The sequence below is a fragment of the Parasteatoda tepidariorum genome, chromosome 3, assembly GCF_043381705.1.
Source record: "Parasteatoda tepidariorum isolate YZ-2023 chromosome 3, CAS_Ptep_4.0, whole genome shotgun sequence".
Taxonomy (NCBI): Eukaryota; Metazoa; Arthropoda; class Arachnida; order Araneae; family Theridiidae; genus Parasteatoda; species Parasteatoda tepidariorum.
In genome coordinates this window covers 67,025,990-67,041,263 of record NC_092206.1, presented here as the reverse complement: position 1 = coordinate 67,041,263, position 15,274 = coordinate 67,025,990, and the positions used below count along the sequence as shown (strand labels likewise).

At 29.6% G+C, this 15,274-nt stretch overlaps 1 protein-coding gene across 2 annotated transcripts in view; it reads right to left on the bottom strand.

Moving 5' to 3' along the window:
• Nucleotides 1-14,471, bottom strand: part of LOC107454399 (regulator of G-protein signaling loco) — a gene marked incomplete at its 5' end in the record, with an annotated part of 42,939 nt that extends 28,468 nt beyond the window's left edge. For both annotated transcript variants that reach the window (XM_071178802.1, XM_071178803.1), the window contains 5 exon segments: nucleotides 2,056-2,248; nucleotides 3,891-4,037; nucleotides 6,430-6,516; nucleotides 7,779-7,979; nucleotides 14,376-14,471. In XM_071178802.1, the coding sequence (XP_071034903.1) occupies nucleotides 2,056-2,248; nucleotides 3,891-4,037; nucleotides 6,430-6,516; nucleotides 7,779-7,979; nucleotides 14,376-14,471 (724 nt within the window).
• Between the last annotated feature and the right edge of the window lie 803 nt (nucleotides 14,472-15,274).

Below are 15,274 nucleotides of genomic sequence, written 5' to 3'. Positions count from 1 at the left end.
AAGAATACCAAAGTTTGAAAAAAAAAAATTTATTAATAATTTTTCCGCATTTATACCACTTAAAAAAGCAGGCTTTTACAAAAAGATTAATTCAATATTTTAATTCCGAACACAAGCAAGACATAAGCAAGATTTTGACACTAATCACACTTGAGTAATTTATTTTGAGTCACATATATTTTTTACACCTTATTTTATTTTAATTACAACTACAAAGATATTAGAAATAAAATATGGTTTTATCAAAATAAGTAACACTATGACATCGAAATTCAGCTATTTTAACTAGGCTTTTATTTAAAAGTAACCAATTTAAACTCCTATGTCTTGAACAAAGTTTTTAGCAAAAGAAAAAAAAAAGGTTTGAAAATAATAATTAAGTTTAAGTAATATATTTTATTCAGACCAAGGTGCCCAGCCCCCTCCCAACATAGATACGAACACCCCCTCCCAAATTTGAAAAAAAAAAAAAAAACAGCCTCTCAAAAACAATAAAATATAGTAAAATATTTCTATCAGAAAACAAAATTAAAATTGTAAAGAGGAATTAAACAAAAATATAGATTGGTATGCAAAACTGGCATATATAATGTGATGATGTGTTGTTCTCTTTAAAAATTATATCAATTTAATGACCAATTCAATTCAGGTTGTTGAGCCCAAATTGAATGTAATGAAACATTTAATCAAATGAAACGAAATGTCACTCTATATTAAAAAATTATAAGGGCTGCTGCTGTTTTGGGTGTTCAGATAAATGTTAAATTTTGTTTTGTGGGGCAAAAACTATAAGACTTAGAAACTTGGCAGTACATAGCTACTTGGCAGATGTATAGAAAAATGTACACGTAGTATAATTGAATTAACAATAAAAAATTAATTTCAGAATTAGTAACTGCTAGACTTGTTAGGAAAAATAGCATAGAAGCTGCTTTACAGGCTGCAGGAATGCAATTACAGAGTTGAAATTTCTGAAATTTTTTCACTTTTTTTTCTTTATATTATATTTTAATTTGCTTAGAAACTTAAACTACAAAGGCATGTAGAAAAAATCACTGGGAGTAATACAGAATAAAAATATTGTTTCAAAATTAAAATTTTTTTGAAAGGTATTACAAGTTTAAGTTCTTTTCAGTTTATTTGCTTTTAATATTGACTATTTATCCAAAAAATCTCCTCCCGACTAGGCATCAAAGAGAGATGGAACAAGTTTTAAAAAGTTTCTGTCCAAAACTGTCCTCAAATAAATATGTTTTACACAATATTTAAGCAAAAATTTTATCTAATATTATTTAAAATGTCCAAATATTACATATAAAATTTTTTGAAAAAATGTGGCTTTGTGAAATATTTCCTAATTGTAGATTGGTACGTCTTTTCTTATGCAGTATAACATACTCATCCCCTCTAACTACCAGAGAAGTTTCTTAGATTCTAAAAATAATTTTTCTAGTGATAAAAAAAAGATAAAGTAGTAATATTTTAATAAATTAAAAGTAAAAGAATTTTTTCCACGGCATGCAAATAATTTAAATAGACATATTAAAGATCAGATAGAGGATTGATAATGCGCAAAAGTCTTGAAAAAAGTTTTATAAAGGTTCATTTTGTTTAAAAATTACGGCTTTAGTTTGCAACCACTGATTAATATATTTTGCACAAGACTGAAATGTTGGACTGTATACATACTTGCTTGTATTCTCTTTTCCTGGATTATTTTTAAGTCAATCATTACAAATTAAACTGTATTTCACTTTAAATTAATAAAAACTTGCTTAGAGTAACATTTCATGAGGCTTTTATAGCTCCACTTAACTAAAAATTACTGTTAATTTAGATTTTCAAAAAATTTCAAGTAATTCTTTAACAATATTTGATTAAAAATAAAATATAATAAAATGTTGTTAAATAGCTTTTTTGTCATATGAATGCTCATAATAAAAACAATTGGCAGCAATAAATACTCCAAATGAAGATAAAATCGAAAATTATTTTACATAAAATTGTAGATGTCACCTACAAACAATTGAATGAATGTAGTAAAGAGAGACTCACATTTATGCCATGGAATCAAAGACTTTCTCTTTTTTAATCCTGACTTTTGCTTCTCATTTGAGAACACAAAGTCATCACAAAACTGCCCTTGATAGAGTAAAGGTTGTCCTTGCATCTCTCTTAACATACATTCTTTAAACATAGTAGACTTCAAAAATCTTTGATAACAATCAAACTTCATCAAATTGAAAATCTAAAAAATCAATAAAACAAACTCTAAGAATTCAAAAATGAAGAGAAGATAATAGGCCTAAAATGAACTGATAAGACTGTGCAGCTACTCTGCAACTACATTAATTAACAAAGACAGTTCGTATACGGGGATTTACTATTTAAATAAATATACAAAAGGTGCTAATTTTTTATTTGAGGGTGAGATGAAAGGTTATGAGGGAGAGGTCAACACAACAAAATGTTAATTTTTAAAATAAAAGTGTGGGTAGAAAAAACATTATAATAAAATATTTGTATGCATTTTAAAAACAACTATGAGATGGGTAATAATTTGATCACTGTTAGAAAATATTGATCTGAAAATTAGATCACTATTGAGATTAAGAGAAAAAAATTTCACATAGACGATTGCTCCACCCTATATGGTTAGCATTTTTGCCCAACCGATAACCCTGGAATGGTCAATGTTTGACTCCAAACTACAAATTCCAACCAAAAAAAATTTGAAAAACTACATAACTTACATATTTCTAGGATTTCAATTTTGTTAAGAGAAAATGTTCTTTAGTCAAATGTATTTCAAAGCAAATTTAATTAAAGAATCAAATTTTTTAATTTAAGGAAACTTAAAGCTCTTCTAGAGTTAATTTTACTGCAGAAGTAATGCAAAATTCTAAAAGTTTTCCTCTTTTTTTTAAGAAAAATATTAAACTGAAACGTATTTTCTTAATATTATATCTTATTTGCTCTACTTTATATTTAATAATTTAAGATTAATACTGTTCTTATTAAGCTATGGAATAATTAAATTATCGTAAACTGAAATTGCAGTTCCCTTATTTATTTTCTTAAGTTTTAAGCTTAGAAGCTTCCCAGAATTATTGTCATATAGTAACAGAAAATAATGAATTATAGACAGATAGGACAAACATAAAATTACAACATCCCCCCCCCTAAAAAAAAGGTTCCATCCTAAATATAGTTTGTTCTAATGATCAGATTTACACACAATAAATGCCAATCATACTTGTCAAAAGAATTGGTCTTAAAAATACTAATTAAGTAGTGCTATCTATTAATTAACAAACAAAAGTGTACTTTCTTGAATAAAAAAAAAAGAAAAACACTTTAGGCTTAATATGGTTACATAAGTACTACGCTAGAAGAGTGATCATAAGTTTGGACCTGTTAATTTCTTTTGACTTATTTCAAAATATCTCGGGATATTTTAAGGAAAATGGAAATATTTTGCACAAAATTACATAACTTGTTTAGCCAAAGAAAATTTCACACACATTAAAGGCCCCAAGTATTCAAGCGCTCTCCTGACTAGCATATTAGACCCTATATTTCAGATTGTGGCAAACTTCACACATTTTGATAATCAAATATCTTAATCAGCCCCCCCCCAAAAAAAGTAATGTATATATATGCATATATCAGTCTGTGTGCGTGTGTGTCTTTGTAACTAATTTTATATCGTAAATCAGAGTTGTAACTAGCTTTTAGAATGGCACTTAGTAAATGATAATTATTTACTCATTAGAACAAAAGTTATTAAGAGTACTTTTTCCCCCTTCTTTCTCATTGCACATAAAGCATTATTATTTGTTATTGGTTGAGAGAAACATAAAAATAGATTAATAAAAAAACAGTTATACTTGTTTTTGAGCTGGTAAAAATAAATCAGGAGTAGGTGCCTTTAAATTTTCTTGTGCAACTTGCCGAGCATGACTATCTACATTAACAGGCTCTTGAGCTCCTATACATAAATGCTTGTTGTATATATCTTCGGCCATCTCAGACATCTAAAAAGAAAATTTTTAAAAATAAAACATGCAATTTGATCAAATGCTTTTTTCACAATGCAAACAATTTGTATTTGTTGTTAAAAAATTTCATAAAAGGGATTTTCTTTTACCAAATAAGTTGTTGGATAATCCTGATAATTCTAGGTATGAAATGTTTCACTGTATATTAGATTGGATAAAAAAATAAAAGTTTAAGTATCTCAAATCTTCTAGCGGTAGTGCAGGAAACTTGTCAACTACTATCAGAGCAAAATCTTATAACTCTAAATTAATATCTTCTGTTGCCTCCATGAACCAAAAAATGCATAAATTAAGGCTAAAAATGTCTAAATTCAAAAACTAATGAAAAATCACAATATTTCATTGCTTAGCTTGTGATAGCACTTAAAAATTACTATTTTTTAACAACAATATTAGCAAAAAATTCTAAACAATTGCATTAATATAATGTAGCTGTGAATTTATTTTCTAAAAAAATTGTATTTAATATTCAATTTCATTACTGTTGACAGAACAAAAGAAATTCACACACAAAAAAAAAAAAATTTTCTTTGGTTAATGGCGGACGCTGGGGTCTATTTCCCATTAGCCTCAGAAATGCCAGAACTGCTACTCTCTTCGCGTTACCCAGTGGGCCTATGGCCAAGCCACGGTGAAGCAGCGTCGCCCACGTCACACAACCACAAACCTGTTTATAGGGCAGGTCACATTCACACAGAAGAAAGGACATAGAACACAGAGAGAGAGAAAGAAACATCCCTAATTCGGCACTTAATCCAACCTTAAAAATTTTTTAAAAATATTTATTGATAAGAGGGAAAAAAAATCAGTTATATTCTCTTTTCATTTGGAATTTTATTCTGTTGAAATAAGTAACTTCATTTTATCTTTAAAAAATAAAAAAAAAAGCATGAAAAAAAAATAATAAATCCATGTCAAACGAAACATCTATTCCTAAAGTAGTTTGAAATAAAGTGAAAGGGAAAAGTAAAAACAACTGCATTTCCAATGAACAAAATAAATAAATGCAAGTTGGAAGAAACTGATCAATCAATCTTGACAGCTGTGCTTGTGCTCTACTGGTTTGTCTCCACATTTCCCTCTCTTGTTTGACCATAAATTGGTCACACCCAGTTAACATTGAAAGTACCACATCATGGGGTACAAATCAATTCTATCTCTTTTGCGGTTTTTTTAATTCAATTTATTTATTTTTTATTTTGCGGCTTTTTTTATTAGTTATTAACTGTTAATTTTTTTTGCTAATAGTTAGTTTTTTTATTGTTATTAGCTTGTTTTTTGCAGATATTCATTGTTAATCTCTTAGCATTGTTACTTTTTTGTAGTTCCTTGTTAGCTTTCTTTTCCCCTTAGGTGAGGGTCTTTCATTAAAACAAAATATTATCTAAAAGAAAAAACAAGAACAATAATCTTGCTCCAAAGAAGAAACGATTATTTCTTCTTGATTATATTATATAGATTATTATTTTAATTATTAAAATTTTTAAGATGGGACAGTTTTAAATTCACCCCATCATAATCTCCGATTAAAACTTATCTAAATTTATTGGTTTTTCTGAAATTAACGATATAATTGAATTGGGTGCAAGATTGGAATTTCCGAAAGAGATCTGAAATTCGGCAAATTTCGAAATACGCATTTTCGTCGGTCCTGTGAGTGCCGGACTTGAGATCCTATACTGTACCATAAAGCTATAAATTTTAAGATTCAAGAACATCATCTGTATTGGATTCAATAATATTAGATGTGTCATCATACATATCCCACTATGCAATGGATTCTACTTTATCCTCTTCTACTGAGTCCGACAAAAAATCATCGCCCCCATTCAAAGAATTGGAACTTCCACATTTTTTAAAAAAATTATACAATAACATTTGAGACCCTATTTCACCAAGCCTCTAATATCATTTGATGAATAACTTCTATAAGAAAAATAATGGAAAAATCAATAATGGTAGACTTGTAGACCACATACCAGAAACTTGAAATTGAAAATAGGGTGGTCAACTTAAACACCAGGATATGCGGTAATTATTAAAAAGTTTCATGTTGATAAATGAGTTTAAATTAGTTATAATATAAAACTGAACTAAATGAGAAATTCACAGTATAAAAGCTTGTGAGTTTTGAATATTGTTTCACAAAATAAATAAATAAAATAAAATTTAACTGACAAACTGTATGAAAACTTTTAAGTAAAAATAAATTTTTTTTCTCACTACTTTAATAAGTTAACAGTCTGAAATAACATTTCTACTGTAAATGTACACAACAATAATAACAAGAGCTTTAAAAAAAAGACTCAGCTCTAAACATTGGAGCAACATAAAAAGGATAAGATAGTAATTCATGAAAAAAAATTACCAGTAATTCATCTTTTAACTGACGATATCTTTCGCAAGCTATCCAGAAAGTTATATTTTCTTGACTGAATTCTTTTTTTAAAAATTCCTAAAAAATAAAGATAATTTAATAGAAGATTTCATCCAAGATTCAAAAAAGAAAACTAAATTGTTGAAAAACTCTATGTTTCAATTATAATGCCATTCAACTTTTTAAAAAAAGAAAGAAATAAAACCGTACTCAATTAACAGGGGTGATTGTGAGCCCAAGTCAAAATTCCGGAAAATTTCTTGAGTAAAAAAAAAAAAAAGTTTAAACCGAAAAATTAGAAAAAAAATTTAAGCAAGGTTTTTTTCCTTTTTCTCAATACTTCTTAGTTTACATAAAATATATTTAAAATTTCACACATACCTATGATGACCTGGAGAAGTAATTGAAATTTACAAATATGTCTTTCTTTCCTGAGTTTATGATTATAATAACTATTCACTGATAAAAAATGAATATTAATCTTGAATATAAGCTTACAAAGTATCTCTCTGGCTCTCCCTTACAAACAAATAAAATAAACTGTTTTTAAGTTCCACCTTTGAAGATTTGATTTCCGGAAACTTTTGTGATCAATGATTTTTTTTAACGTCTGAACCTTTGATCTCCGGAAACTTCCAAATGACTGTTAGCGAAAAATCTGGAAATCCGGATTTTTTCTGGAGCACAATCAGCCCTGAATTAAACTATATAGAAATATTTCAAAAAATAGATAACTATTAATAAATAATTACTTTCATCAGCGGATAAATTCATAATATTTAGACCTTCTCACCAATCCTTTTCACTAAATATTGCTTTAATTCAAAATACCAATTACAAAACAACATACAAATTAAAAATTAAATTTCTTTTATATAAGGAAAATAATCAAAAATTGTAGTGCTACATGTTTCTTCTCTCATAATAAAATACTATTAAATGAAAAAACATAAAAATCTGCAAATTTTCCAGAATTGCTTAAGGAATATTTCGATATGAAAATGTTATTTGTGCAAACATTTATCGTTATAAGCTTTTTTATGAGAAAGTTGAAGATTTTTTATGACATGTCTATGACAGGAAGTATAGTGAAATCTTAAAAGCTGAATTAGTAATAGCCAGTAGTCAATAGCAAAGTCTCTTTGTAATACAAAAAAAAAAAGAAAAAAAAAAAGAATAAAGCAATTTACTAACAACTTGAACCTACTCACAAAAATATAAAAATGGTATTAACTAATAAAAAGGCATTTGTAATTTCAAAAATCTAATTATTCAAAAAAAAAAAACTTCATTTAATAACCAAAAAGTTCCTAGAGATTAAAAGAGTTCTAAAATATTACACTAAAAGTGTGCAATCCTGCAGGATCTTCAAGTAGAAAATTAAATCCAGCTGCCCAACTCCCAACTCTACCAACGTCAATAGGACGCTCAGAAGCGCAACTACTACGATGGGAAGTATCACTTAAACGATCTAAAGCCATCAAACTACTTGAAGTTGAAACTTTACCACTAGCTATTTCACCATCAGAAACAGTGCCAGCCTAAAAGTAAAAGAAATTTTTAAAAATATTTATATCATTTCTGAAACTTTGCTTAACCCATTTCAGGCAAAGGATAGAAATTTTTTAAAATGTGGTATTATTTTCATTGAAATATGTTTTAATTACATTCATTAAGATAAAAAATAAGTTTCTTGCATGAAAAATAATATTTTATTTAAGAAACGAAATGGTGCATGTACGCACCATTGGCCGAATCAATGAGCAATTCGTTTAGTTCAACACTTATATTTTTAATGGAAACAATAGAAGCATTTTTAAGGCAAATGGACTTTGCATTTGATGCATAAATTAATCATGTGGTTTTTGTACACTTTACATCATCTGCTGGCTTTTTTTTCTCCATGCCAATTTATTGTATGTCCGATTCTATCAGTCCATACTTCTATTAGTAGAGCTGCGTTTGATGGGCAACCTTTCTTTGAATGGGTAACTTGTAATGAACTTTCCCCAGATGGATTGTTCTTGGATTCAGATTATAATTGGGCAATAGCTATATAAGTTCTATAGTCTATAAGTGATACTTTTGAGCTAGTTAAAATTCTACGAGCTTCCAGAAATTTACTATAACACTATCAATGATGTTTGTAAATAATGACCACCACCGTTTCTTACCTTGAATCTTAATGCGGTATTTAGCTATGGCATTCTCAAGTAGGTCTACACCGCCCACATGCTTATTGCAATCCAAAATAACATTGAGTTGTGAAATCACAACTTCTTTTCTTGAGCCGTGATGGCTCAAGGGATAGAGCAATGGCCTTCCAAAGAGGCGAATCCGGTTCGAATCCTGGTGATGGCTGGTTGATGCGAATCCTCATCCGTCTGTGCTGACAAAATATCCTCAGTGGTAGATGGATCATGGGTTAGAGTCCCTTTGCTGTTCGGCTAACCGTGGGAGGTTCTCATGGTTTTCCTCTCCATGTAACGCAAATGCGGGTTAGTTCGATCAAAAAGTCCTTCACAAAGGAAAATTTCTCCCAATATTTGATGCAGGAATTCATTTGTCTTCCGAGTTGGGTTCAAAATTACAAGGCTACGGAGTTGAATATTAGAAGTCGTAAACCCTAAAATTAGGCTAGCAGTTCAACAGCGATTATATATATATATATATATATATATAATAAAAAAACTTCTTTACTTTCTTTGCGACTGCATCATTTAGCATTTACAAGGGGCAAAATGGTACCGCTATTAGTAACATTTGTAACCACAGCATTGTCGAATCATTTAATTGCACATGTTTATGTATTCTTGCTGAATGCCATATCGTAGGGACCACGATGTTTTCTTTTTTTTTCTTCATATTTGTGTAGTCATCCAATATACAACCACCTATGAGATTTTCGTGAGCTGTGCCAGATGCAAAGAAACCCTTTTCTTTCACAAAAACAAATAAACTATAGGAAAAGAAAAAGTTATCAAAACTTATATTTTTCCATCTCAGGTATTTAAACAATGCTAAGTAACTTCAGAACAGCGCTTGTTCCTTATGGTATATTTTGCCGAACACTTAGTCTCAGCACAATAAAACTCTGATAAAAATAAAAACTGAACAATAAAACTAATAAAACTCTGAATATGCAACAAAACTTCAATAAAACTCAGAAACCTTGCATAAAAAGTGGGTTTTCCAATTTCGTCTATTTCTCATGGATTCGGCCAATGGTGCGTTAACGCACCATTAAATTTGAATGAAAAAATTTTAAGTTTTTTATGAAATTTGCTTCATTTTAATTTTATTTTCAGAGCTTACAGCTTTAACTCATTATAAAAAATCTCAAGTGAAATAATTATACAGTTTAAAAAAATTGACTTTTTCAGTGACGTTTGAAGTTCAAAAATTAGCGTGTTTTGAAAATTTCTCAACAGAAATTATTTACTCCAATTGAATCACAAATATTTTATAGATGTCTTAAGAACACTTTAAAACAACAGAAAAATAAAATTATTGAAAAATATTCGCCACGGTGTTAATAAAAAATTATTTATTAAAATGGTGCGTTTATGTACCATTGGCCGAAAATGGGTTAATAATAATTCAATAACACATAATAAAAATATAGAAGTATTAGGATTTTATTTATTTAAATCATATTTTTTTTTCTAAAATGAATTATAAAATGCATATAATTTATTAAATGTTTTAAAATTATTATATCTTTAATTTAGCATACATAATTGAAACATATTTTAGCTGAAATTTATACAACTAATAGCTGACTCACTAAACAGAAAAGACTAAATTGTTTCATTGTCTTTAAGCAATTTCTGCATGAATTCAGATTATATAATTGTACAAAAAAATATACTACAGTATTATATTAAAATTATCCTCCTCACTGATTGACTAATTTTTGTCTTGCCCTTATCCTACTTAGTTTTTTTTATTTTTCTTTTATTTCCAATGGCAGACATGAAAGACAAATTTGTAGCTGAGAACAATATAAGGGAGGAACAAAAAACGGAAACAAGAGCTACAAAAAGAAAGTCTATAGGTCTGTAATAATGCATCTCTCCCGCCAATAACGTTCCCACAAGGGTCCAAGAGGAAATGCAGGGCAACATCTCAGATGGTTAGCGTTCATTTCTTCTTGCAGGTTACATAATGGACAAAAGGGGCTTGAAAAGATTTTGATTCTGTACAGATGTTTTGATCCTACTTAGTTATTCATAATAATAATAAATTTAAAAAATTTATAACTACAAGTAGGTATACATTGATATTTAATGGCATTAAAAAAATTCAAAATCTAAGCTATGAATGAAGCTTGTATGAACTTTGTATTGATTGAACTAAGTTAAAATTAAATTGCCAGTCAACTTTAATGTGCTTACAAGAGCAAAGAAAACAGGTTAACTCTTCTAAATAATAATAAATAAAAAAAATTAAAAAAAAAAAANTAAAAAAAAAAAAAAAAAAAAAAAAAAAAAAAAAAAAAGCAGATTTGAGCATTTTAGAAGAAAAAAAAGTAAAATGCAGTATTGTGTTTTTAAAGTAAGTGCAGTCAGACCTCGATATAAGGTAACTTTTCAAATCCCGGCTCACTGAATAGGAATTCTTTGTTACAGATTATAGAATATATGGTTAAGTTTTAAAAATCGTTATCGCTTATAAGGTCATTTTTATCTGAGGCGAGGGAAGCTCTTTTCTAACAAAAGCCTATTTACCTTCGTTACAAGGCAATTAGCCCTCTCAAGTTCTAGGAAAATGTTGCAGCCAACAAACACACCTGGACCTGGAGAGAATCCCCCCCCCCGCCTTCGCTGCGAGTAATTGCTTCTCCCTGTCCACACTTCCAGGGAGGGGGAGTTCGGCATTCGGACGAGGACAAAAGACAAGTTTTCCCATTGTGTCGTGTTACCATTTGCTGACCAGACCAGAGGAACGAATTTCATTCAAACCTCTCTCATCGTATCATCATGCTAGCAAAGAGAGCGATGAAGATTTTTAAAATTTAAATTTATAGGAAGCATGTTTTGTCGAAGAACGTCGTACACAACGCAATACCCTAAATAATATTGTCTTCTCATCGAAATGGAAATGGGAAAAGAAAAAGGATGAATTTTTCCCCTTATGAGAAAATTGAAGAAGCCATTCTCCGATGGATGAAAATTAAAAATTAAAAGAGCACAAAATATGCTGATATTGTGTTCAGTAATGAAGCTCTGCAAATAGAGCTCTGAAAATCTTAATTTTATGGTCAGCAATGGATGGATTCAGAGATTTAAAGTAAGACATGATTTAACTTTCAAGACAGTAAGCGGTGAAGCTGGAGGTGTTGACGGAACTGTTTTGAATGAGTGAAAGAAATCTGTGTTAGAAGATGACATTTTGAAACGGTATAAGCCATGCGATGTATTCAACATCAATGAATGTGGTCTTCCAAGTCTTACCTGAAAAAACTTTAGCATTAAAAAATGAAAAATTTGCAGGTGGCAAGAAAAGTAAAGAAAGACTTACAGTATTTTTAGGGGCCAATATGGATGGCTCTGAAAAATTGAGACCTATTGTTATTGGTAAATTCCAAAAGCCAGGTTGCTTTAAAAATTTGAAATTTTTACCCGTGGACTACGACATTAACAAAAAAGCGTGGATGACCGTAACCATTTGGGAGAAAACAATGCGCCGCTTAGACAGGCAGTTTGTGAAGAAGAAGCGAAAAGTTTTTTCATAGCAGACAATTGCACAGCTCATACCAACATCCCACAGTTAGCCTCAATTGAGCTTGTTTTCTCGCCTTCCGATGTGACCAGCGTTCTCCAACCATTGGATGAAGGAGTTATCCAAATCCTAAAAGTGAATTATCGTAAGCTCCTCCTGAAGGACTTTATCGCTGCCATTGACCAAAAAAAGGAGCTTCACATTACTGTCTTGGATGCCATTTTCTATGTGTACAAAAGTTGGAACATGAAATCCACCACATGCATAGCAAATTGTTTTCGTCATGCTGGTTTTGTGAGTTCTCTGAATATTGTTGATGGCAAAACCGAAGAAGACAATATTCCTCAACCTGTTCTGATGGAAGATTTGAAAAATTGTGGCTATGCCATTGAAGGAGAGGCTGAATATGGTTTGATTGATGAGGAAATTGCCACTACTTCTGAAGCTACAATTTCTGAAATTGTTTCACACGTTGTGGACAGTGAGGACAATGTCAGTAATTCTGAGACTGTAGCTGTAACCCAAATGGAAGCTTTCTATGCAATAAATGCCCTATGAAATTTTTTTACAAACCAAGAGGGAGCTGAGGAACATTTTGAGAAGTTACAAAATCTAGAAAACATTGTTTGAAAAATGAAACCAAAAGAGAGACAGACCTGCATAAATGATTATTTTAAACAAGGTAAGATGTAATGTATGTAAGTGTTACGGCAAAGCCTGAAGTCGGCCAATTCGCGATCTGGCCGGCCAGATCGCGAATTGGCCAAGAACGCTGTAAATTAGCTGGCCAAAGTCCGAAATTGTTCTTGATTTCAGGAATTGGGACAAATCGCGAATTAGCATGGGAAGATCAGCCAAAGTTGGAAGAAAAATTCATTATACCAGGCAAATGTATACCGGGCAGGGGCACTTGACCTTAAAAAAACATCAGTGTAGGATATACCGGGCAGTTGCACTTGACCTTAAAAAAACATCAGTGTAAGATATACCGGAAAAATTTATACCGGGCAGAGGCACTTGACCTTAAAAAAAAACATCAGTATAGGATATACTGGGCAAATGTATACCGGGCAGTGGCACTGAACCTTAAAAAAACATCAGTGTAGGGTATACCGGGCAGTGGCACTGAACCTTAAAAAAACATCAGTGTAGGGTATACCGGGCAAATGTATACCGGGCAGTGGTACTTAACAAGACCTTTGGTATGCATGACAATTAAATAGACAATTTAAAAACTTCTATTTTTTATATTTTTAAATTAGAAGATTTATAAGAATTATTTATATATAATTATAGAAGGCCGCCAAAGTAAAACATTCACTGATTGTTTCAATTATTTCAGACTTTGGCCAGCCATCCTCGGCCACTTTGCGATCTGGCCGGCCTTCGGGCTTTGGCCGTAACATATGCACACTTTGAGGAAGTTTGTAAAAAGTTTTATTTCAAATTTAAAAAAATTTTAAAAATCTAACTTTTTTTAATTCTTTACTAATTCTATTAAAATTTATTGACTTTCGTTCGTTTTCGTCCGATCGTTTTCGTTTGTATTACCATTTAAAAAAAATCATAATATGTACTATTTACGTGCTTAGTTACGAACTGCTAATGAATCGGTTAAAAGCTCACCCCGCTAATAAGGTCACTTTTGAGATGTCCCTTAGGGTGACCTTATATCGAGGTATGACTGCAGTTATAACAAAGAATGGATTAATAATTTTTTTTTCAAAACTGCTGGAATAATAAACTTAATTTAAAACTTATTTTTTAAATTATTATTTAACAAAAAGATTGGATGAAGGGGAAACATAAAACAGCATAAGCCTATTTTGAAGAAAAATTAAAAATATTAACAAATCCAGAGTAATTATTTCCAAATTAGCATTTATCTAATGAGAATACAACAAAATGCAAGAAAATTAATATTACATATCGAATAAAAACCATTTTATGCCTTTTTTAAAGGATTTTTTTTACTCAACCACTTCTTCCAACCAAAAAATTGAAAAATTGAAGATTTCAAAATTTTGAATTTTTTTAAGTCCATTAATATGAATTATTGATAAGTAATTGTATGAAAAAAGAAAATCAGTTTAGCAACAGAAACTAGATATCCACGGTTACACTTTAATACAGCAGTAAAATATTGAAGGTGCTTAAAAATGAAATGTAAAAAACAAAGAATAATAAAAAATAAAAATAAGAGGTAAACTCACATCATGAGTACTTCTATGAGGATTTCGCTTGCGTCCCAAATGTCTTCGAAGAGATGATGTCATTCCCCATTTTCTACTGGATTCATTATGTTCAATCTAAGCCAGTAAAAATTTTAAAAACAAAATACTGGGCAAAAATAATAAAGCTGTTTACAAAAAGTTTTTTTTTTTAAACAATATTTGCTATTAAATTAGGTATCTATTATTATGTGAATTATTATTGTTAACTCACTTATTTATGTGTGAGTTATTGTCAGAAATAAAAAACAAAATGAAAAAAAAATTCACATAGATTTTAGGATACAACAAAAATTCAGAGAAACAAATTTATTCATTTAGAAGCTCCAATAAGTCACAATTGTATACCTTTAATTTATTTAAAAAGTTAATATTTTTAGCATTTACAATTAAATTATTGTTTTTTAATTTGTAAAATTCTTAAATTTATTTAACAGTAAAAAATTGAAACTTTTTCCTGTTAATGTTCTGTATTATTATTCCTTATTATGTAACAGGAATGCAGGCCATTTTCATCCAAAAAAAAAATTTTTACACTAGTAATTGACTCAGAAGTTTAAATGCAGGGTTCAAAATTAGAAGGTTACAGACCTTAACACTTAAAAACAATAACATGGATCAAATGGTCCTTATCAATGGTCAAGTAAAATCTAAATTCTTGAGATTGAGAAGGCTCAATAATTATGTTTAGATGTATGTTTATGTTAGAAAGCTCAATAATTATGTAGCTTTTTACCTTTAATTACAATCACAAAACTATTTTAGTAAGCTTGCAAACTAAATTTATACAGATCTTGTAAGTATTGTGGTGGAATTATAAAAATGATTTTGCAAGTTTTCTTATTTTAGTTACTGTTATAATTATTTATTATTTGTATGAT